Here is a 22,141-nt window from a genome sequence, read left to right as displayed (position 1 = left end):
CAGATCGTCGTAGATGACCAGGAAGTGCTTTCCATTGTCGCGGAACCATTCGCCAATAGAAGCCCCTAGTATTTGTGGTCAGCGACATGATCAAGATATTCGGGATGGTGTCGTGGATGAGTCGCGACGTCGGGGTATCCGAGTGTCGCGACGCTGGCGAGAGATATCCAGAGTCGCGACAAAAAGGAGCCGTGCACTCCCGAGCTGGAGGAGCCGTGCGCTTGCCCCACTTCTCTCCTTTCCAGGCGTGTCCGCCCAAAAAAAGCCGAGACTCGAAAAAGTAATAAAAAAATCAGGAAAAGAGAAAAAGAAGTAAAAGAAATGAAAAGAAGAGAAAAAGGAAGAAAGAGAAGTTGAAAAAAAGATAGAAGTAAAGGAAGCCGAGAAAAAAAGAGGCAATGAAAACCGGGCAAAAGAAAGAAAAAAAAAAGAACCGAGTCAAATAAAAAGTAGACTTTGGGCTTCCGAATGGTTTTACTTTGTTCCTCTCGACGGAGATTCCATTGGTATCCGCGCTTGGAGTCCGGCTTTTTTTCCCATGGGTGACGAGGAAGGAGCAAGGTGGGGTAAGCACCATGAAAGATCAAAGGAAGAACGTACCAGTGAAGGGGGCAATGTACTGCAGGGGGGCGGCTTCGGAGGCAGTGGCGGCGACGATGATCGAGTACTTCATGGCGTCGTTCTCCTCAAGGGTCTTGACGAGCTGAGCGACGGTGGAGCGCTTCTGGCCGACGGCGACGTAAACACAGTAGAGCTTCTTGGTCTCGTCGTTGGTGTTGTTCCACCGCTTCTGGTTGAGCATGGTGTCCAGGCCGACGGCAGTCTTGCCGGTCTGACGATCACCAATGATCAACTCACGCTGGCCACGGCCAATGGGAACCATGGCGTCGACAGACTTGAGACCGGTCTGCACGGGCTGGTTGACGGATTTGCGGGGGAGAATGCCGGGGGCCTTGAGCTGGGCACGGCGCTTCTCCTTGGTGTTGAGGGGGCCCTTGCCGTCGATGGGGTTACCGAGAGCATCGACGACACGGCCGAGCAGCTCCGGGCCGACGGGAACATCGACCTAGGGCGGTCAGTATGTTACGGCAACAAGCAATAGCTCGTGCTATCAACTTACAATTTCACCGGTACGCTTGACGGTCTCGCCCTCTTTGACGAGACGGTCAGAACCGAAAAGCACGACACCGACCTGGCCGGCCTCGAGGTTCATGCACATGCCCTTGACGCCAGAGGCGAACCTGCAGGGATTAGCTGCATGTAGGGAAGTAAATAGCAAGGCGGAGACCTACTCGACAAGCTCCTCGGCCTGGACGTTGGCCATGCCGTGCACACGGGCGATACCATCACTATCAGGGTCCAGTCAGCATTGCAATTCCACACCTTGCAATCTCAATCCATTCCCATGACTTCATGCGACAAGAACCCGGCCCGAGCATTGATATCCGTGCCGCCGGGTGCATGTGTTGTCCACCGCCAAGACTCCATTGCGTTAAAAACGTACCCAACAGAGAGGACGCGGCCAGTCTCGGCAAGACCGGACTCCTCCTGGACACCACGGATTCTCTGCTCAAGAATCGACGAGACCTCGGTCGGCGAGGCCTTTGCTTCGGCATATGTGCGGGTTTGGAGGGCCGAGACGATGGGTGCGGCATTTCGCTGCCGGGAACTAGTTAGCCTAGCCGAAAAGCAAGCAACGCGCCAAAAGCGCAAAGCAAAATCGAGCAGCTCTCATCCAGCTCCCGATGCTCGCCCAAAACCCATGCGTGGCCAAAAAAAGAGCTCAATTGAGCTTCCTGGGCGCGTGCAGGGCCGATTGAGACTGGATCCGAGCACCGGGTCGTTGAAATTGAGGTCGGGGTCGGGCGTGCGGAGGTGTGGTGCACTCACTGCAGCCACTCTGCTCGAGGCAGAGAGGGCGCCGACGGCGCGTGTGCTCTGTCGGAGGGCGTTCCGGAACATCTTTTCCAAGTATGTTTCGCCTCTGGTGATGAGGGGGAACAATTGCAATCAAGTTGCAATTGCGTTGAGGGGAGATGGAGACGAGAGGTTGATGGAAGTTTGGGGGAGCCAGAGTGAGGAAAATTGTCAAGAAGGGCTGGCAGGCCTTGGTTGGAGAGGTGGGCGGGTCCCGAGCTCAGCAAGAGCCAATCATCAAACCGAGAGAATTCTGCTCGACCAAAGCCTCCCGAGCAACTCCACTCGGCAACAACCAAAAAACGAACGCCGTTGCAAAAGCTCGAAAGATCATACCAACAACAAGCACCTTTCTCAACCTTTCTCGTTAATCGGATTCCAATCGATCAATACCCTGCTTCAATATCCCAATTTCTGGGGGGTCGTTTCCCCCGCGATTAACTCCACATCTCCAATCCAGACTATTCTTCCTGACTTTGGTTTGTGCGCTGGGTTTCCGGGTAATCCCGGAGAAATGTCGCAAAGCTCCCGTTTCGGTTGCCCCGCGGCAGCATTAACATGATGGACAACATGCCCAACTGTTTCAACGGTACCTTACTCAAACAACCCGGAACAGGCTTAAAATAACATGATATATTCTCAACCAAATATTGACATAGAAACCTTCGCCTACGACGTACAACCATGCTCAGAACCCGATTCCCACCCCTCCGCTTTCTCAACCCCTCACTGAAATGCCCCTGCATCCTGGGCTAGGCGATATCGAGCTGTGCGATTTCGCAGAAGATCCCATAGATCTCGTCCAACTTCCATCGAATGATACCGCCGAACTTCCGGGCGGGCAAGTGCGCCGCGAGAAGCGACCCTTGGGAAGTTCTCACGGACAAGCTGCTCCCGTTAGCTGCGATTTAGACTGCTTTGTCTCGTCATTACTTACAGTATCCGTTTGACAAATGTCGAATGCGACAGGTTCTCGAGATGTTGAAGACAGTCGGACAAGCTCGCAAAGGCTTCTCCCTGGTGGCCTAACAGGACCCGCTTGTCACGGATCAGTGTCATGAAGGCATCCAATACGTCTTCCTCCTCCTCTTGCAGCAGGAACTGGTCGTCATCAACCAACTCCAAGTGGTGGCCAAAGAGAGTCCTGAGGGTGTGTCGGATGTTCTGCGCCTGGTCGGGGTCGCCGGATCGTGGCACCCCTTCTTCGTTCGCCTCGGGGTAGCATGCTCGGTATGCGCCCAGAAGCTCCGCCAGGTATTGCTCAACCTCGTCTTCTCCGAAGGGCTCCGTTTCGATGGCGTAGCGTGGCTGAGTGGCCCGTGGTTCCGTCTGAGCCGTTTCTAGGCCTATTGTGCCAGCCAAGTCCATGCTGAGACTCCTCGCGGTGCGGAACGCTGCGGTGTTGGCTCGTTTCCGGAAGGGTTCGGCTTGATATGTTTCGTTCTCTGGGTGTTCAACCATAGGCGGGGTATCCATCCTCGGCTTTTTAACTGGGGGAGGAGCAAAGGGGGGGCTCGAGGGGCGTTTGCAGACCGGGGTGAGGCCCGGGGTCAAAGGGAAAACATGCCCAAAGATGCTTTCTCCGACTGGGTCAAGCCAAAGAGGGGGTTTGGAAGAGCATGCACCAGCTCGAGGAGTGTCCAGCTCCGACTCAGCGGCAGAAAGGCCATCGGTCTCCAGTGGATCTGGGATTGGCATGACACGCGGAGTGGCCGGAATATTGGCTGCGCTATCACTGTCCATTGTGAGTGTCGATGCTCTAGATGGCAATGCTGCTGGGAAATGGCCTCCGACCCCATCGATGAGCCTGTTGCCGGCGTCAGGGCCTGGGTCCGAAGGTGGCGATGCCGGCGGTGTCTCGCAGCCCGTGTTGTCGAACGGCGTTTCTCGAAAAGACAAGAATCTTGACGGCGACAAAGAAAGAGCTGGGTCACTTCCCGTCGAGTGTTCGGAGACGTTCACCTCCACACTGCTTTCGGATTCCCGGTTCGTGCATGATCGGATAAGGATGGGGAGTGGCGTTTTGTGCGGTTGATTTGCCATAACGACTATGCTGAAGCGGCACACGTTACTGGTTGTTCTTGAGACCACGGGTTTTCACTTACCGTTAGCGTTGCTATCGAGACTGACGTCGAGGTTGCTATCGAGACCGACTTCGAGGTTGCTCTTCGGGTTGTTGTCTACGTTACGAAGGACTCGAGGAACCTGAGGGTGAGAATAATATATACTTTAGTTATCTTGTCAAGTGGGGACTATAGATGCTAAGGACAATCTTTGGCCCTAGGACTCCATACTGATATACGTCGTGCTCTACGAATAGGCCCGCGGCCTCTTATGCTACTGCCACATCGAAGCTGGAGTTTTCGCCGCGGACGGCGTCCTTGCTCCTGGTCCCTGTGGCCAGGCACCCCCGAGGCCTGCCTCTGGGTCAGCCTGTGGCGCACCCCTACCTGCATACTTCTTCCCACCTGGCCAAAAAGTCGGCCCAATACGTGCGTCGAAGGTTCTGTGCTAAGCGCGGGTGGCGCCGCCAGACAAGCGCGCAACAGACCACCCACCCTGTTGGCCGTTTGACGGCCTACGTCCCTCAATCTGCCATACATGAGCAAATTCTATGCTCGACGGTATTTCCTGGCAACGCAAGAGCGGTGTGCTTGTGCTTGTATCCAGACCTCCTCCGTCGGCCGCCCTCAACGGCTGGCGGTTAGATGCCGAGCTGTGATTGGGAGGCCTGGCCCAGCAACGTGGATCCGACCAGCCAGGCGAGCTTCGCCGCCATGAACGCCATGATTTTAAAAGCTAGCCTCGGAGCTGAGCCTGGGATTAATTGGCACGAGTGCAAAATCTGTAACAAGACCTCCTGCCGGCGTGGGGCACTGCTACGGCCCGACCCAAGGCTCCCGACCGAATCGCAAGACCACATCCAATCGATTTCTCCCTGCCGGGGTTTTGGAGTCAGCACCGAGGAACGCCTATTATGACTGCTGAATTGGTGTGGTGTTGGGGCGGCCGTTGTCAAGCAGCCGTTCTCAGCCTTGCGTCGTCATCCTCGAGCTTTCGTGTCCGGAGATCACGACCAGATTCCGGATGGTGTGACAGAGCGAATCACTCTCCGCCGCCTCACTTGTCACAAGTTCGGGGCTGAACGCACATTCAGACGGCCCGCGGCAGTAAGCCGGTCACGCCCATATCCTGCAGATGGAAATGCACCTGCAGCGGTCCATCATCCATCATCAGTTTCCCCCTTCTCCCCCTTCTGCTTCCTTTTGTAGTGCACCAGCGCAACAGGTTATGGACCCGGGAACTCGGGCATTGCCTTCTCCGCCCTAGAGAAGGAGTTGGCACCACCGGTTCAACGTCTTGCGGCTTGCTGATTTACCGGCTCTACCAAATATGTCGACTTGGGTGACAGCGGTCTAGAGGTTCAGACTGGTATGTGCAAGAGTACGTTCCCTATTTGACCATTTAAATCCCACTGTTTAGGCCTGTCTAAAGAAACTGCCCGCAGTTTTGTAGCTCGCTCTTCACCATTTCGTTTCACCTTTTTATCCTAGCACCACAAGTGGTGACACCTAATTTGGCCGGAGGAGGATGGAAATAATGTGACCAAGAAGGAAGAAGAATCTGCAATGGTTATTGCCGTCTATGTTAAGTGTGCTCTAATAAAAAGAAAATTTCAACGCCATGGGTATCCGATCAAACCTATCACACAATGCTAGCACCAATCTAAAGTCCCTTAGGATCAACGACCCGAATAGAAGGGTCGAAGCAAGCATTTTTCATCATCTGATACTCCATCCCCTGAATATCCCAGGGGGCACTAAATGCCTGTTGGTCGAGCGAACCAACCTCGGCTACCCGCCTGGTGCCCGTTTGGCCCTCCCTCCACTGGCAGGTCTCATGCTTCGAACTCCCGTGTCGTCTGAGGATGTCTTGGTACCGTTCCATGGGGAACACCTCCGATTGGACTTCAGTCAGAAGAGGAACGGAGAAATCTAACCCCCAGAGTCGTCAGCGTCGCCCACTTCCCACAATCACGGAACACAAGAAGAACTCACCCCCTTTCAGATAGCTCTCAATCTTGTACTGTGCCACCACGGCCGCCATGCGACTCCCACCCTTGCCCCTCTGAATGACATAGCTCTCACCCCGGTAGCTCACGTCGCGCGGCGCGCCCGGCTGGTCGATGAACAGCTTGGGCCTGCCGCCGAAGAACTCGATCTCGAACTCGGCGCCGGGGTCGTAGCGGCGCACGAGGCGCATGAAGTCGGCGTCGGTGACGGCGTAGGCGAGGTCCTCGGACGAGCGCAAAAAGTTAACGAAGAGGTGGCACAGGTGGTGCGTCACCATGGCGGCCAGGTGGAACTGCAGGCGGTGGAAGCGGATGGTTTCGGCCTGCTGCTCGTCCTGGCGCTGCTGCCGCCGCGCGATGTCTGCTTTGAGGCGCGTCCAGTACAGCTTCTCCATGAGCTGCGGGTGCGGGTTGGGTCAGTACCGGGGAGGGGAGTGTTGTGGTGAGGGGGGAGGGGGTGGGAACTGACCTGCCAGTTCAGGTGCAGGACAGCGGCGGCCTTGGGGTCAAAGTCGAAGCGCTCTAGCGTCGAGTACTCGTCGACCCATGAGTAGGGCATGGTCTTGTTCTCTTCCTCGTGGCAGAAGCCGTTGCGGTCGTCGAGTTTGACAATGGGGAAGCGGTACCGCACGCAGCGGAGGAACTCATCCACGGCAGCGGGCACATCCACATACCATGGCTCAACAACCGGGCCCGGAACTGGCCTTTCCCGCCAGACACAAATTGCCTTCCGCGCCAGATTCTCCAGTGCTACACTCAAAATGATCAGCACGAACGAGGTCCCAACAAAAAAGCCAAACAACCACATACCAGTCCTCCCCCTCTCCCCCTCCATCATCCGCAACCCCAGATCCAGCACCGACGTGACCGTAAAGGCCCTTCCACCGCTGCGCTCCAAGGGGTAGGTCAAGCCGTTGTCGAGTACCTCAGAGATGATGACCTGGTACAGCCCCTCGGTGGGCAGCTGCCTCCACTGCTCCGACCTGACCAGCCCGACGCGCAGCAGGCCGCGCTCCGACTTGGACAAACGGCCGGAGAGGGCTTCCTTGTCGACAGGGCCGTAGGCGCGGTGTGCGTGCTCGACCGACATATAGGGTGCCATGGCGGGCGGGTAGGAAGCAGGTTCTTGGCTTGTTAGTTGTTCGCTCACGGGGTAGATGTGGATGGTGGGCACAGCGGAGGAGACGATTCTGTTGTGAGAGTCGCTTGGAATAACACGTCAAAGGTGACAGGAGCAGACGAGAAGGTCACGGTGTGTGTTTTGTTCGGCTGGTGAGCTAGTGGAAAACAGAATCTGCGTGTCGGGGGACCCTGGGCTGGACATAGCTGACAGGCTCCGGGATATGCCTCCGAGCTTCAAGGTCATGAATCGGCCCGGTCGGTCTATTGGGTGGAAACATCGGGAGGCCGGGTCCGGGTGGGCATCTGGCTGGCCAGGCTTTGGCAGTAAACATAGGGCAAGGGAGTCATCATCGTTGGCCGGGTTAAGCAACCTACAAATGACCGGCATTGACGATAACTACAATACGACCGGTGGCCGCTCGACCGGCCCGAAGAAGAAATACTGTTATTGCTCCGGGTTCTGCTGGGATCTTACTCTTCCGCACTCGCAGGTGATGCTGCGTTGACGGCCGAAGTCAAGGCCGACTAGTGATGGGATGATGGGCCGTTTCATCCAAGCGCATATCTTCGACCAGTATGTAAGTGGAGCGGTGGCATTTTATTTGCCAGCAGCAGGGCTTTTCTCGTTCAAAACCAGGTGACAGACAATGTGATAGACCGGGCCTTGGCCAGATGCGCGGGCGGCGCAGGTCACTGTTTCATGGCGACAACGGCGGGCCAACGAGCAATCACCAGCAATTGACCCATTGACCGTTGCGGCTTAAATACACTATTCGTCTGCTGTGAAACCCGAGATGGGGGCAAAAACCGTAACAAAACGAGGAATTGCTGGCAGTTGATGCGTCCCGGTTCCGTGTCGAAAGATTTCCGAGACTCGTCGGTTCCGGGTTGAGTTGTCAGCGCAGGACTGAAAGAACCAACCAAATATCCGAAGTTTTGCTGCGTGACGGAGAGCTTGACTCGAGAAGTAGTGAGGGTTAGGGTTCCCTACCTTGGCATTTGCCGGCCATCTGCAAGGTCAGGCAAGGGAACGCTTCCGGTTGCACCAGCGAACTTGGAGAACAATATCAAGGTGTGACAAACATTCCATTCATCGCGGCACCACACAATATCAACGCTACCGCCGTTGGAAGCCAATGAGATTCGACTTGGTTGTCACAAAAGTACTCGCAGCGTATATCTAAAGGATGTCTAATAGATCATGGCTGCGCTTTATTTTGCTTCGACCCCTCCATTCCCGCGAGGAAGCTTGCAATTGCAGTGTCGTGAATCTTTTGTTGTGTTTGTACGAGTAACCGTCTGTTACAGATAACTCGTGACCTCATCATGACCTCTCACATGCCCGAAAATTATGCCGAGGACCGGCTGCATCGGTACCTCGCGCACTGGACCCGAGATCCGTCCAATGTCTCAAAGGTGGACGTCGCCGCCATCAGCTGGGCCACGGATGAAGAGCGCCGTGAAAGACAGACAAAATACTACCAAGTAGGATCAGACTACTATGATCTGGTCACGCCACTGTATGAGCAGGGCTGGTATGTTCACGTCAACCCAGAACCCACCCCTCGAACCCATAACTTAGAGCTCTAACCCGACCCAGGGGCCAACAATTCCACTACACGCCCATCACGCCGGGCCTCTCCATCCGGGAGAGCATGACGGCCTACGAAAAAACCTTCGCCGGACTGGCCCGTCTGACCAAGGGCATGCGGGTGCTCGACCTGGGGTGCGGCATCGGCGGGCCCGCCAGGACCATCGCCGCGGCCATCGGGTGCAGCATCGTGGGCATCACCAACAACGCCTGGCACGTCGAGCGCGGCACCGCTCTGACCAAGGAGGCCGGGATGGGCCACCTGGTGACGCTCGTCGACGGGGACTTTTTGGTACGCCGCCGTCTGGAATGGGGTGGTGACGGCAGTGATGATGCGGTGGTCTGACACGACATGCAGAAATTGCCCTTCCCCGACGAGTCCTTTGACGCGGCTTACTCGGTCGAGTCGCTGTGCTATGCGCCTGATCCTGCAGCCGTCTATAGGGAGATTAAGCGTGTGTTGAAGCCGGGGGCGCCGTTTATGTTCCACGACTTTGCCATGACGGAGAAGTTTGATGAGAAAGGATCCCGAACACTGTAAGGTGCGCAACTGGATCGAGTTTGGAAATGGAATCACCAAGATGCCGTGGGTTCCTGATATGCGGGAGGGTGTGAAGAGGGCTGGTAAGTCTAAAGTACGTTACCTCCCAAACCAGAGAGGCGGCTAACAAACGGGACGAATCTAGGCTTTGAGTTGCTCAACGAAGAAGACATGGCGTTTCGTAGCTCACCCGCCCCTTGGTACTATGGACCTGCAGGCGATATCTTGTGGGCTTGGAGGATGCCAGGCTGGCCCGACTTTTGGAAGGTGTTCAAGATGTGGGAGCCCTTCCGAGGGTGTGCCCATCTCGTCTACCGAGCCATGATCTTTGTTGGTAAGGCGCCCCCCGAGGTCTCGACCCTGATGGACACCATGTGGTACTGCACTAAGAGTGTGGTTATCGGAGGGAAAATGGGCATCTTCACGCCCATGTACGTCTTTGTTTGTCGAAAGCCAGGAGGGGAAAAGAAGTAAGGGATTTTGTTCCATATCGATGGGCTGTATTGTAATACTCAGGGTTAGGGCTCAACATGGGCTGTTTTCTTGGCGTACCTTGGTCTCACTACCGCTCCAGACCGCATCCCGCTGTCAAGTCGCTGTTCGACGCGCCATCTGTCACATTAAAGACGTCTTTATCCGGCCCCGATTTGGTCTTGAATAAGCGGCCAATCGACCATGGCACTGTCTGCCATCTAGAAGCCGCATTCCATTCGCTTCCTGTAGCGCGATTGATAGTAGCTGTTTTTCTTTTTGTTTGCTTTGCTCGTGGTGGCCGCCCTTGTGGCGCCCTCATCCCGCCGTCGTACATACCCAGGTACCATTTACCGGTGTGCCTTCTGCCGCCTGCCGCAACCATGACCCCCTACCGAGACGTCCCGCCTGTGTCGTCTCGCACACATAGTTCGAATCGAGACCGAAGCCAAAGCCGATCGAGAATGTCGCACGAGTCGGGTTCCTCAGTCTCTACCACGAGCATTGTCTTCGACCGCATCAGCGAGCGCGTTGCTGCGGGTGATCTTTCCGAGAAGCAGCCCCGCGGCGACGACAATGAGGACGCCCTCAAGGATGAACCGGATAACGATGATCTCGAGACCGGTCCCTTTCTTGGCAATGCCAGCGGCAATGGCAATTCCCCTCGTCATGCCCAAAAGAAGGGACCGGGAATGGACCGGGGGATGCGCAGGGCGCTCCTCATCGCCGCCGGTCTGTTAGTCTCCGCTTGGGTCGCCGGTCTATTCGTCTACATCGCGACAAAATCCTACAAACCTGCTTCCGCGACCGCACACGACCCGCAAGCCACCATCGTACGGGGCTCGGGCAAGGCTGTGACACTGGATCAGGTCATGGGCAGCTTCTGGCGCCCCGAGGTCCGCTCGATACAATGGATTGCCGGACCGGAGGGCGAGGATGGTCTTTTGTTGGAGAGGGACGCGGCCGGGAAGGATTACCTCGTGGTGGAAGACATTCGTTCCCAAGACGCGGCTGCGGTGGATAGCTCAGCCGACGCGCAAGCGGCAGACGCCAGGACCTTGATGGAGAAGGGCAGTTTCGAATATGGCAAAAGGGTCTACAACGCCGTTAAAGTGGCGCCAAGCAGGGACTTGCAGAGGGTCCTGGTTGCCACCGATGTCAAATCCAACTGGCGCCACTCGTCGTACGCCGCCTACTGGATTTTTGACGTCAAGACACAAACTGCCGACCCGTTAGTCCCAGGTGAACCGGATGCGCGCATCCAGCTTGCTCAGTGGAACCCAACCGGCGACGCTGTTGCCTTTACCAGGGACAACAACCTGTACCTGCGCAAGGTCGGCTCCGACAACATCATCCAGGTCACCAAGGATGGCGGTTCGGAAGTGTTCAACGGAGTGCCCGACTGGGTCTATGAGGAAGAGGTGTTCTCTGGTTCAAGTGCCACGTGGTGGTCTGAAGACGGCGACTACATCGCATTCCTGCGGACCAACGAGACCGGCGTGCCGGAGTTTCCCATTGACTACTTCCTCAAGCGGCCCAGCGGCACGGAGCCCAAGCCGGGTGAGGAGGCGTACCCTGAAACTAGGAAGATCAAGTACCCGAAGGCAGGCGCTCACAACCCAGTCGTTGAACTCAAGTTTTACGACGTCGTCCGTGGTGATGTCTTCTCGGTAGATATTTCCGGCGGTTTCGCCGACGATGATCGCCTCATCACTGAAGTCGTCTGGGCAGGAAAACAAATTCTGGTCAAAGAGACAAACAGGGTCAGCGACGTTATGCGCGTTGTCCTCGTTGACGTGGCGGCCCGCAGCGGCAAGACTGTCAGAACCACGGATGTCAAGGCTATTGATGGGGGTTGGTTCGAGATCACGCATCAGACCAAACACATCCCAGCCGACCCGTCCAAGGGGCGCGAGCATGACGGCTACATCGACTTGATCATTCATGGTGATGGCAACCATCTGGCCTATTTTACTCCGTTGGACAATCCTGACCCCGTCATGCTTACCTCGGGAGACTGGGAAGTTGTTGACTCTCCGTACGCTGTGGACCTGGATAAGAATGTCGTCTACTTCATGGCCACCAAGGAGTCGTCGATCCAACGACACGTTTACCAGGTCAAGCTCACGGGAGAAGACCTGACTGCGGTATCCGACACCTCCTCTGAGGGTTACTACGCGGCCTCGTTCTCCATCGGCGGCGGCTACGCTCTGCTGACGTACCAAGGCCCTGGAATTCCGTGGCAGAAGGTCATCAGCACGCCGAGCAACCCGCGCAAGTACGAACACACCGTGGAAGAAAACAAGGACCTCGCCGACAACGCCAAGAAGCACGAACTTCCCATCAAGATCTACGGGACCATCAATGTCGACGGCGTGGAGCTGAACTACGTCGAAAGACGGCCGGCTCATTTCGATGCGAGCAAGAAGTATCCGGTTTTGTTCCAGCAATACAGTGGCCCGGGATCGCAGACCGTCAACAAGAAGTTCACCGTCGACTTCCAATCCTACGTGGCTGCCGGACTCGGGTACATCTGCGTCACGGTCGACGGCCGCGGGACGGGCTACATTGGCCGCAAGAACCGCGTTATCGTCCGTGGTAATCTCGGCCAATGGGAGGCGCACGACCAGATCGCTGCGGCTAAGATCTGGGCCAAGAAGAAGTACATCGACGAGACGCGGCTCGCCATTTGGGGTTGGAGCTTCGGCGGCTTCAACGCGCTCAAGACTCTCGAGCAGGACGCCGGCGAGACGTTCCGGTACGGCATGGCCGTAGCCCCGGTTACTGACTGGCGGTTCTACGACAGCATCTACACGGAGCGGTACATGCTCACACCGCAGGCCAACGGGCATGGCTATGACACCAGCGCCATCTACAACACGACGGCCCTCGGACAGAACGTGAGGTTCTTGCTCATGCACGGTCTGGCCGACGACAATGTGCACTTTCAGTCGTCATTAACTTTGCTGGATAAGTTGAACTTGGCCGGGGTGGAGAATTACGACGTCCATGTGTTCCCAGACAGCGACCACAGCATCTACTTTCACAACGCGAATCGGATTGTCTATGACAGTGAGTTACAATTATGAGCATCCGTCGATGTCGATGCACACCATGCTAACAACGTGGCAGAGCTGACAAACTGGCTCATCAACGCCTTCAACGGCGAATGGATCAAGGTCGCAAGTCCGAAACCGAACGGAAAGAGGAGAGCGGCATGAGTTCATGTATAAAGTACCAATCTTGAAATAGCCTTTGGATAGCATAGGACGGCGTCAGGAGTTCCCCGGGGTATATATGGTATACATTCAATCAACTTTCCCGCGTCCAGTTCGGTATCACACGCATAAGCAATTCCTACTCCGGATCCCCCACCCCTGAAATAAATAAAAAATAAAAAAACACAACCCAGCAAACCAACAAACAAACCCCTTACCCCCCTAACCTCCCCCTTATGAGACCCGTGATGACCCTTCTCACTCTCCACCGCTCCTGGGAGCCAGCTGCGGCGGCGTCTCGACCGTGTCGTCGATCTTCTCGACGATGGCCGCCGTCCCGTACGCGCACACCTGCGCGAACCCGCCCAGCTCCCCAGCATCGAACCGCAGCGCGATGACGGCGTTGCCCCCGCGCGCCTGCGTCTCGGCCACCACCCGCGAGATGGCGTCGTTGCGCGCGCTGTAGAGCTGTGTTTGGGCCCATGCATCAGTAATGAGTTCCGTGTTTTCACACCCCCGGGGGGATTGGTTGGAGGAGGTAAGGAACCCAACGTACCATGTCCGTGAACCACCGCAGCTCGCCGCCCGCGATGCTCTTGAGCACCATGGTCAGCCCCGCCGCCCAGTTACGCGACCGCACCGTCAGCCCGTACACCGCGCCGAGCACCCGCACCACGCGGTACCCCGGCACGTCGAACATGGTGGTTGTGATGACACCGTTGGTTTCGGTGAAGCCTGCGTATGGGGAGGTTCGCAGTCGATGTTAGTGGTCTGTGTCTTTCTTGTCTGTCTGTTTTGGGCGGAGTTGGTGAAGATGGACTGGGAGACGTACAGTGGAGGTCGGAGATGGAGGGGGGCACGTCCGCCGTCTCCTTCTGGTCCTTGGGGTTCATGGAGAGCCGGTGGGAAGACATTTTGGTAATGATGGTGGTGGTGGTGGTGGTGGTGGTGGTGGTTGTCAAGAAAGTAGGTGGTCAGGTTTAGGACAGAAGATGTGTCAAAACTGAAGCAATGTGCGACAAATCCAGACTCAAGGTTGAATCACGGCTGTTAGATCTGATGATAATGTTCTTTTCTGTCTGTTTCGAGGGCGGCTCAGAGCCTTATATAGACATCGATCCCCTCGGAGCAATTAAGGTCCCTGCCTTACTGCGTATCGATCGTTTTCGGCCAGCCCTGTGTTACTTAGCCCAACCTAGTCAGCTAACCCATTCATGATCTATTTCGCCCATTCTAAGAGGTCAGGCCACTGCTAGACAGCATCATGTTCAACTGGCGGTGTTGGAGACGCCAAGAGATGCCACCGTATTTCGTATCATTGCACAGAAATTGGCGAAAACGATCCGCTCAGCCCCTCACTCGACCCCACTTTTGTGGCCCAGGCTATGGCTGGCCAATGGGTTGCCGTTTGCGGCGCAGGACCAAGACTCGATCGACGCCTTGGGCAGAAACCCATGAGGAACGCCATTTGCTGCGCCGCATCGGTCGGATTCGGGATTTCCACCTGCCTTTCGGGCAATCAAGGAGACGAATAGCCCTAACCCTTCGGTCTCCATTGAGAGCTGGCCTCATGACCCTCCCGAACCACCACAACAGGGGCAACGGCAACCGTGATGATGGGAAGGAAAGCGAGAAATGTAATAAAAGAAAGAAAGCTGATTGGAATGAGAGCAAGCTGAAAAAATAATACAAAAGAAAGAAAAATAGAATAAAGAATAAAAGGGCAGCAGGATGAGAACGAGGTTCAAGAACAACAGAGGCACAATAACTAAGTGAAGTAATGAGACGAACAAAAACATAAAAAACAAATCTACTTCACGCCCACGCCATGAAGGAGGACTATGACGACAACACAACACCAACGACGGGTTGCTATGCTCTTTATTAACTTCGTCCTTGCTCTCCAGTTAGGGTTGGGGTTCTCTTCGCCTGGAATCCCTTCCCGCGCCTAGGCACGGCGGCCCGGAACACATCGGCGGGCGTCCCACAATTCCATTCTCGAGACACGGAACGAGACACCCTTCAGGAAACGGGGCGATCTCGGGCGGGTTCCGGGTTCCGCCATTAACATTAAACAATGCGCGCTCGACGGTACGCGATGCCGCTCGCCAAACAACAATTCAATTCAGCCGAAATAATCGCGATCGACGTGCCGCTATCTTGTTTTGACCACGGAATAGACAATGGGGGGCCGTATATCTCAGCGCAGCCGCCCGCTCCTATATGAATTGGGCTCCCCTGAGTGTCGAGCGTCCCGGTTGACAGAGACTTGAGTCGAGCTACGAATAAACGTCCAAAGCCACCACCATGTTCTCCACCCTCCTCAGCCTGATCACGGCTGCCGCCGCGGCCAACGCCGCCTGCACGCCTCCCACCGGCGGAGGCACGGCGGCCGGCGCCGTCAAGTGCCCCATCGTCTTCGACGGGCGCGTCGGGGCCGACACCCAGCTGACCGACTTTGACAGCTACGACACGTCGCTCTTCAACGCCGAGTACGTCAAGGGCCAGAACCTCAAGTGGAGCGAGATCATCCAATTCCCCGAGGCCGACCTCGCCCACTTCGACAACAGCACCCACAAGCCGTTCGAGGTCACCATCAGCGACGACAGCATCTTCCAGACCCAGAAGGGCTTCCGCCGCGCGGGGCTGCAGTTCCAGGGCGACACCAACAATGGGAGCCCAGGCAGCACCGGCGTCAAGACCATCCACTTCAGCGTCAAGCTGGACCCCCAGCGCGCCTTGAACCTGAGCCACGAGTACCTCCTCGTCTGGCGGGAAGCGGCCGATTACAGCAGCAACCAGTTCAACTTTGAGGCTGGTGCCATCCTGGGCCAGGGCAGCTTGCCCGAGAACACCTACAAGGTGCTGGACCGGAAGAACAAGCAGATCTGGTCAACCCCCATCCTGGAAGATAGCTGGCAGAACTTTGCCGTGACCCTCGACCACGACAAGAAGTACGTACTTTTCCCCCTCTGGCATTTTCTTTGAAGACGGGCAACTAACAGACGGCAGCACCCCTCCAAGTGTACTACTCGGCGGGCGACGAGCAGCTTAAGAGCGTCACCGAGCCCGTGTCCAACGACAACTCGGGCGAGGGACAGTTCCAGATCGGCATGCTCAAGAAGCCTACTGGCACTGACGACGTCGTCAATTCGGGCTACCAGGAGAGCGGCATCGACGAGGGACTCATCTACGGCAGCCTGTTCGTCGAGGACAGCGCCGGCGGGTGTGTCTCTGTGTAAGGGTAGAGTCGGAGTTCTCTCATTCATATCTGGGTTGTTAGAACGATAGACTACTACTCGAGAGGGCAAATAGCTAAACGATCACTCCCGTGGAGATGTATCATATGAGACCATCTCTTCCCGAATCCCTCGTCCCATCTCTAACCATGCCCGGGACCCGTCGTCCTCCCATCTATCTCTCTGCGTCCATCCCCCTTCCTCCCTCGCCCCCAACTCCCCGTCACGCCCCATCTAGCTCAATGATCCACCCCTTCAAACCGAAAAGACGTCATCGTAAAATTCTCCCTCCCCATATACATCTGATGGGCAAACATGCCCTCGCCCACGACCTCAAAGTACTTATCGGCAAAGTGCACGACCGACTCGTCGCGCGTGTGCGCGTCCACCTGCCGCACCACCTTCAGGTAGGCGCCCGTCTGGCGGTCCAGGCCGAAGACGCCGTCCGCTGTCGGGTCCGTGGTGTCGACGTCAAAGCCCATCGTCCACGAGAACCACACGTGGTCGTGCGTCCAGTCCTCGAGGTTGTCGTCGACGTCGTCGTGTCCGTGGTGGCACCACGTCTGCGGGCTTGAGGCCAGCGAGTGGTTGAGGCTCGTGCTGAGCGCGAAGCAGTGGGCTTCCGCCGCGCCGGGGTAGGGGGTGAGGTGGAAGTTTACGCTGGGGGTGGGTGTGGTTGGTTAGTGGATTTTTGAGGGTGGGGGGGGGTGAGGTGGGATGGATGGGTTACGCACTAGCTTCGGTCGCTGAGCACCACCGCTTGAGCTTCGAAGCGTGTCACCACAAAGTCGAAGAGGCCACTGAGAATTTCGGGGACTGGATTGGGCGGTGGCACCTCGATATGCTCGTTGGGCAGAGCACTGGCGATGGCTGAGGTGATCAGCACCATGATAGCGGTGATGCCGTGGAAAATCATCGTGACTTTCTGTTAACGGGTTTGTTTCGTCGCAAGTTTGTTCGGATCAGGTGGCTGTTGCTGTTAGATTCGACGAATCGAAAAGAATCGGTTGGGTAAAACACAGAGGTAGAAACCAATTTTCCACTGTCTTCGTACCTTCCCTCTCTGAATCAAAGATTCAAGATGTGGCACTACGTTGGCCTGAGTTTAAGTCTTTGGTAGCTCCTTCCTCAGAAATGACCTAGGCATGAACTGAGAATAATGTTTAGGTATGATCTCACACTCTTGGTATTGCCAACAAGGCTTGCAGCTATGGTCTTAGAAACACATGCTCGTATCACTGAAAAACAACTTGGTGCTCTGATCGTAGGTAACACAGCTGCTTGTAAGTGGTGTCAGATAAAGACACACCTAATCCTGTACAGCTTCTGCTGTGAGCAGACTCAAGGTAGGTGTCTTTTTCCATGCTTTGGCCTGATATCGTGGCGTTAGTGAATGAGTCTAAAGCCAAGCTCGGTAGCATATTTCAGAATTAACAATTTATGCCGAAAAGATGGCGGTAACGGCTTGCAATCGTCAGTTTGGACTTGTTTCTTAGATACAACGATAACTTCGCCAATTCCGTTGTTCCGTTATTCAACACCATCTGCAGTACCGTCTCTGAGTCCCAGTCTCTGTAAATCGAGTTCAAGTCGTCGGGCTCTGCTTTGTTGTAGCCAGGCCAGCCCCGACCTGCCCTTCGTCGAGCGCGGCTGTCGAAACACACCGCCAATGCTTCAAACAACTAGCTTAACAGGGAAGTCCACTAGAAATCTCGAGGATCCAAGAACGGACATCTGGAGCCCGCCCAATGGGTAGCTGCAGATTGTCATCGGATGCTACGGACGGGAGGATGCCATGTGTATGTCCCCGACCGGCCGGGTTCAACCATGAAGCCAGCTCGCAAAGATGCCGACTTTCCTGTCGACGTCCAAGCCACTCGTTCCACCCGATGCCGGCAACGCTCTCCGCCATTTGATGTCGGAACTTGGGATGCATGTGGTGCTGACCGGCAAAGCTCCATGCTGCAGCTCAAGCCTGCAGAAACAGCCTGCCGCCCCACCGCCAACGCAGCGTGGGCAGCTGGCAGCTGGCAAGCTTCCCTGGTAACAAACGCAGGACAACGCACGGCCGCAACTAGAAAAACTGGCCCCTGCCCGCATTTTCTCTTTTCTCCTTTTCCTCCTCTCCTCAACTCCTTCCCAGGACTGAGACTTGGTTGTGATCTCAGGCTGGGGGAAACCGGATTTGGAGAGCGGTGAACCGGAGACAGAGTGGAACCCGCCCTGGCAGTGGGTCAGGAGTGACCGGGGTCCGAGAAGGACTGCGGCGCTGGGGGGTTGCCTTTGTGGCTCGTTTCGGAGATCACCATCTCACTCACACCCCCTTGGCCCCTTGTCCAGAAACGTCGGTTTTGTGTCCCCTAGCTGAAAAGCACCACGAATTTTTTTCTATTTTCTTTCAACCCTCCACGAGAAAAGGACGCGACGGGTCTCGTCATCGACAAGGTTCCGATTGCGTCTCTAGGTCAGGCAGCGGTACGTAAAACCCAACCTCATGCAGACAAGCTCCAATTGCCGACGTAACCCAGTGGATACGTCGCGGTACGAAGTACCCTGGCGTTCTGAGTGGCCCGCGGCAGGATTATTTTTATTCGTTCCGAAAACTGACATTCAGCTTCTTGCCAGATCTCCAACCCAAGCTCAGAGCCACGCTTTGTTGACGCATTCCTTCCGTCACATCGCAACTTATATTCACCGAACAGGGCCAATTCAGTGCCTTTGTTCGCAGCAACAACACCCCACCCATTCTACTAAAACTTCTCTGCTCCGACAACCCACAACCGCCCAACATGTCTCGGATACAGATCCCGGTCGAGCTGTTGACATCTCGCTTCAATCTCGGGGACCGCTTCGCCAGCATGCGCTCCGGATCGCTGGCTAGCCGCTTCTCGAATATGCGGCCGCTCTCCGAGTTCTTTGACGTGAAGCGCATCAACAAGCCGGCCAACTTCCCCGAAATGCAGTCGCGCATTAACTACAACCTCGGCTACTATTCAAGCAACTATGCCGTCGTCTTTTCCATGCTCTGCATCTACAGCCTGCTCACGAATTTCTGGCTGCTTTTCGACATCGTCTTCGTCTCCGTCGGCATGTTCATCATTGGCAAGCTCGAGGGTCGCGACCTCGAATTTGGTGAGCAGCGCTTCTCGACAGTGCAACTATACACGGGTCTCTACGTCATCGCCATTCCGATCGCCCTCATCTCGGGCGTCTTTGGCATGATGATGTGGCTGATCGGTGCGAGCGGTGTGGTCATTCTCGGCCACGCTGCGCTTTTGGACAAGCCTATCGATGAGGCTTTTTCCGGGGAGGCGGTCTAGGTGGTCGGCCGCGAGCTCCCAAACCTGCGCCCCAATGGGGAAGACCATCAAGGCGCGAGCGGAGGAATGAGGCGCGCAACGGGGAAGAGGAGAGGTGGTGGGATTTTGGCCAGCGAGTCGAGGAGCTGGATAGTGAGGGTGATTTTGATACACAGGGAGTTGGGTCGACCTCGACGGCATTGACCCGTCGGGTCACCAGTGATTCGCTTCGATTCACGGGGATGGATATGGGCGACGGGGTTGGTAATACTCGGTCACGGAAGGCGTATGCATATCAGAACGGGGAGGATGATGACACGACAGATAACTCAGAAGAAGGCTCGGACGGCGAGGACGGCGTCCGAATGGCCTTGGTAGATCCGGAGGAGGAAGCACTGGCCGATGCTGCGATGGCCCGTATACGAAAGGCCCACGCCAAGGGCAGGCAAGACGTCAAGTTGAGCAAGGAAGAATTGGCCGCGTACCAGCGGCGACTGCAGCGCATGGAGGACGAGGGGCGCAGACAACGGCGCGATCAACGGGTTGCTATCCCCATCTCGCAACTGGGGCCCGGTCCACAAAGACAATCGGTGGAAGACGACAGCCCTCCGCCCTCACAGCAACTCTCGCCGGAACCGGGGGCAGAGCGACAGGAGCCCTCTCCTGCCAATGGGGTATTTCTCGCTCCTTTCCTCGCGCAGCCACACTCGCCCAGGGCGCACCTCATCTCGACTCGCCGAGCCGGAGTGCCGCTGACAGAGACCCGAGCTCATCGCCATTCACATATACCTATGTGCGCGGCGATCAGCCGTCCAATTCTCGCCAGCCTTCCGATTCGGCAAGTAGTAGGCCGCTTTCCACTGCCGAGCCGGCCCGGGGCGGTGGGTCGCCTGGCTCGGACCCTTTCCAGTACATGATGGGGGGTCCACGCACCTCGTACCACGGTGGGACCAGCGCCTGTGCGAGAACCAGCATCGCCGACGTGGACGGACATTTACGCCCAGCTACGGTTCCGGCCCGGCTGGCGGCCCGAGTCGCAGGCACAGCGGCGGACCCAGGGAAGCCCGAATTGTCCGACGAGGACGGTGATCGTAGGCGTGTGGTGGCGAGGGTCAACTCGGGGGACCGTCAGTCGGGCCTCGGCACCGGGATAGCACTGACAGCCGGCGGGAGCCGGCACCGGAGCCGCGGCCATCTCGAGACCGGACGCCGCCGCCTGCAAAGAAGTCGTCGGCTACGTCGTCGACGGTGGCAAAGCGCAAGTCGGTATCGGGCACTACTACTACCAAGTCCGTGCGGAAGAAGAAATAGTCGTCATCCTCTTAGGTCTGCTGTGCAGACAACCGAAGTGATTGAGTTTTATAACCCCAATGTTTACAAAAGCAGCGAGCGTTCGGTGATAGACTAGCATTGAGTTTAATGACGAGAACTGTGTATGGGAACCATGTCTGTTGCCTTGCTTGACCCATGGGTTCAGTGTGAAGTTCAATACCGACCTGGTAAGCGAGTAGCCAACACCTTTTTGTTAACAGCAAAAATGCCTACCCATATTCATATCTACTCGTAGCTCATACCGCGCAGGCCGATCATCTCTCATCTCATCTCATCCATCATCATCATCATCATCCTTCATAACCAAACCAAAACCCACCCCAAACTCAAGAAAACATCTTCACAATCCCCTTCAACCCATCACTCCACCCCCCACCACCACTCCCACCCCCACCCCCCAGCACATCCAACTCCCTCCTCTCCCACCTCACGCCCCCCTCCCTCCCCCTCTCCACCCCGGCCCTCACCACACTCGCCCCGCCCGCCGCCGCCGCCGCACCACTCACCATGCGCATCGCCTCGCCCACCAGGCCCATCGAGTCGCCCGACCCGGCCCGCGCCGCCACCCCGAGCATGCGCTCCACAAACGGCGGCAGCCGCAGCCCCACGCGCGCCAACAGCGCCGTGAGCGCCCCGCCCGTGATGAGCGGCATGAGGACAGGCAGGAATACTTTGGTCAGGTGCAGCTTGGCGTAGTAAAGGAAGTCGCGGAGGAAGCGGCAGAAGTTTTTTGATCATCCGGGCGATGAAAGCCTGGGCAGGAGAAGCGCCGGTAGTGCGAAGGAGGAGGAGTGGGTGAGGCGACCACCTGGGAGAGAGGAGTTTTAGTTTATGTTGATTTGTTTGGTGTTTGGTGTTAGGTTTTGGTTGGAGAGATTTAGAGAGATGTGAAGAGGGCCATACCGAAGTTGCTGAAGAAGGAGCCTCTAGAGTTATTGGGCGCGCCACCGAAAAACGAGCGGACGCCGTCGTCGTCGCTGTCGCCTCCGCGCCGGGCTTCGTGGTGGTGGTGGCTGCGGCGGCGGCTGCTGCGGTGGTGGTCGTCTTGCTCGTCGTCCTCGTCGCCGCCGAAGACGGAGGCTGCGATGCCGGCGATGGCGCCGCCGACGGTGCTGCCCGCGCCAACGTTGGAGCGGGAGGAGCGGTGCCGCGAGCGCGAGCGTTCGTGGCTGCGGGAGCGCTCCTTGTGGTGGTGGCGGCTGCTGCGGTGGGATTTGGACCGCTTCGAGTGCGAGGTGCGCCCGGAGATGACCGAGGCGGCGTCGTCAAGGAAACCCATGGTTGTTCGACTGCGTGGACTTGCGACTGCTTGTGGGTGGTGCTGCAGGTGGTTCAAGAA

General features: G+C 56.7%; 11 protein-coding genes across 11 annotated transcripts; 5 read left to right on the top strand and 6 right to left on the bottom strand.

The window, feature by feature from the left end:
* Positions 1-583: 583 nt before the first annotated feature.
* CHGG_01119 (uncharacterized protein) lies at positions 584-1,219 on the bottom strand (the record flags this gene model as incomplete). The annotated part of the gene is made up of 2 exons (XM_001220339.1): positions 584-1,066; positions 1,121-1,219. The coding sequence occupies 2 exons, from the start codon at positions 1,217-1,219 to the stop codon at positions 584-586; spliced, it is 582 nt and encodes a 193-aa protein (XP_001220340.1).
* Positions 1,220-2,669: 1,450 nt separating this feature from the next.
* CHGG_01118 (uncharacterized protein) lies at positions 2,670-3,285 on the bottom strand (the record flags this gene model as incomplete). Its single annotated transcript, XM_001220338.1, has 2 exons — positions 2,670-2,805; positions 2,855-3,285. The coding sequence occupies 2 exons, from the start codon at positions 3,283-3,285 to the stop codon at positions 2,670-2,672; spliced, it is 567 nt and encodes a 188-aa protein (XP_001220339.1).
* Positions 3,286-3,480: 195 nt separating this feature from the next.
* CHGG_01117 (uncharacterized protein) lies at positions 3,481-3,952 on the top strand (the record flags this gene model as incomplete). The annotated part of the gene is made up of 2 exons (XM_001220337.1): positions 3,481-3,661; positions 3,741-3,952. 2 exons carry the CDS (start codon positions 3,481-3,483, stop codon positions 3,950-3,952), a joined length of 393 nt encoding a protein of 130 aa, XP_001220338.1.
* A 1,976-nt stretch (positions 3,953-5,928) lies between these two features.
* CHGG_01116 (uncharacterized protein) lies at positions 5,929-7,091 on the bottom strand (the record flags this gene model as incomplete). Its single annotated transcript, XM_001220336.1, has 3 exons — positions 5,929-6,387; positions 6,459-6,739; positions 6,800-7,091. The coding sequence occupies 3 exons, from the start codon at positions 7,089-7,091 to the stop codon at positions 5,929-5,931; spliced, it is 1,032 nt and encodes a 343-aa protein (XP_001220337.1).
* Positions 7,092-8,437: 1,346 nt separating this feature from the next.
* Positions 8,438-9,717, top strand: CHGG_01115 (uncharacterized protein; the record flags this gene model as incomplete). The annotated part of the gene is made up of 4 exons (XM_001220335.1): positions 8,438-8,646; positions 8,712-8,994; positions 9,061-9,212; positions 9,429-9,717. The coding sequence occupies 4 exons, from the start codon at positions 8,438-8,440 to the stop codon at positions 9,715-9,717; spliced, it is 933 nt and encodes a 310-aa protein (XP_001220336.1).
* A 380-nt stretch (positions 9,718-10,097) lies between these two features.
* On the top strand, positions 10,098-12,935 carry CHGG_01114 (uncharacterized protein; the record flags this gene model as incomplete). The annotated part of the gene is made up of 2 exons (XM_001220334.1): positions 10,098-12,786; positions 12,847-12,935. 2 exons carry the CDS (start codon positions 10,098-10,100, stop codon positions 12,933-12,935), a joined length of 2,778 nt encoding a protein of 925 aa, XP_001220335.1.
* A 255-nt stretch (positions 12,936-13,190) lies between these two features.
* Positions 13,191-13,846, bottom strand: CHGG_01113 (uncharacterized protein; the record flags this gene model as incomplete). The annotated part of the gene is made up of 3 exons (XM_001220333.1): positions 13,191-13,400; positions 13,489-13,667; positions 13,765-13,846. 3 exons carry the CDS (start codon positions 13,844-13,846, stop codon positions 13,191-13,193), a joined length of 471 nt encoding a protein of 156 aa, XP_001220334.1.
* Positions 13,847-15,239: 1,393 nt separating this feature from the next.
* CHGG_01112 (uncharacterized protein) lies at positions 15,240-16,174 on the top strand (the record flags this gene model as incomplete). The annotated part of the gene is made up of 2 exons (XM_001220332.1): positions 15,240-15,890; positions 15,983-16,174. 2 exons carry the CDS (start codon positions 15,240-15,242, stop codon positions 16,172-16,174), a joined length of 843 nt encoding a protein of 280 aa, XP_001220333.1.
* Positions 16,175-16,410: 236 nt separating this feature from the next.
* Positions 16,411-17,087, bottom strand: CHGG_01111 (uncharacterized protein; the record flags this gene model as incomplete). The annotated part of the gene is made up of 2 exons (XM_001220331.1): positions 16,411-16,831; positions 16,906-17,087. The coding sequence occupies 2 exons, from the start codon at positions 17,085-17,087 to the stop codon at positions 16,411-16,413; spliced, it is 603 nt and encodes a 200-aa protein (XP_001220332.1).
* Positions 17,088-18,960: 1,873 nt separating this feature from the next.
* On the top strand, positions 18,961-20,559 carry CHGG_01110 (uncharacterized protein; the record flags this gene model as incomplete). The annotated part of the gene is made up of 3 exons (XM_001220330.1): positions 18,961-19,408; positions 19,483-20,351; positions 20,425-20,559. The coding sequence occupies 3 exons, from the start codon at positions 18,961-18,963 to the stop codon at positions 20,557-20,559; spliced, it is 1,452 nt and encodes a 483-aa protein (XP_001220331.1).
* Positions 20,560-21,679: 1,120 nt separating this feature from the next.
* CHGG_01109 (uncharacterized protein) lies at positions 21,680-22,081 on the bottom strand (the record flags this gene model as incomplete). The annotated part of the gene is made up of 1 exon (XM_001220329.1): positions 21,680-22,081. The coding sequence occupies one exon, from the start codon at positions 22,079-22,081 to the stop codon at positions 21,680-21,682; it is 402 nt and encodes a 133-aa protein (XP_001220330.1).
* Between the last annotated feature and the right edge of the window lie 60 nt (positions 22,082-22,141).

Source organism: Chaetomium globosum, genomic scaffold (genome assembly GCF_000143365.1).
Source record: "Chaetomium globosum CBS 148.51 scaffold_1 genomic scaffold, whole genome shotgun sequence".
NCBI classification, from domain to species: Eukaryota; Fungi; Ascomycota; class Sordariomycetes; order Sordariales; family Chaetomiaceae; genus Chaetomium; species Chaetomium globosum.
This window is presented reverse-complemented; position numbering and strand designations above follow the sequence as displayed.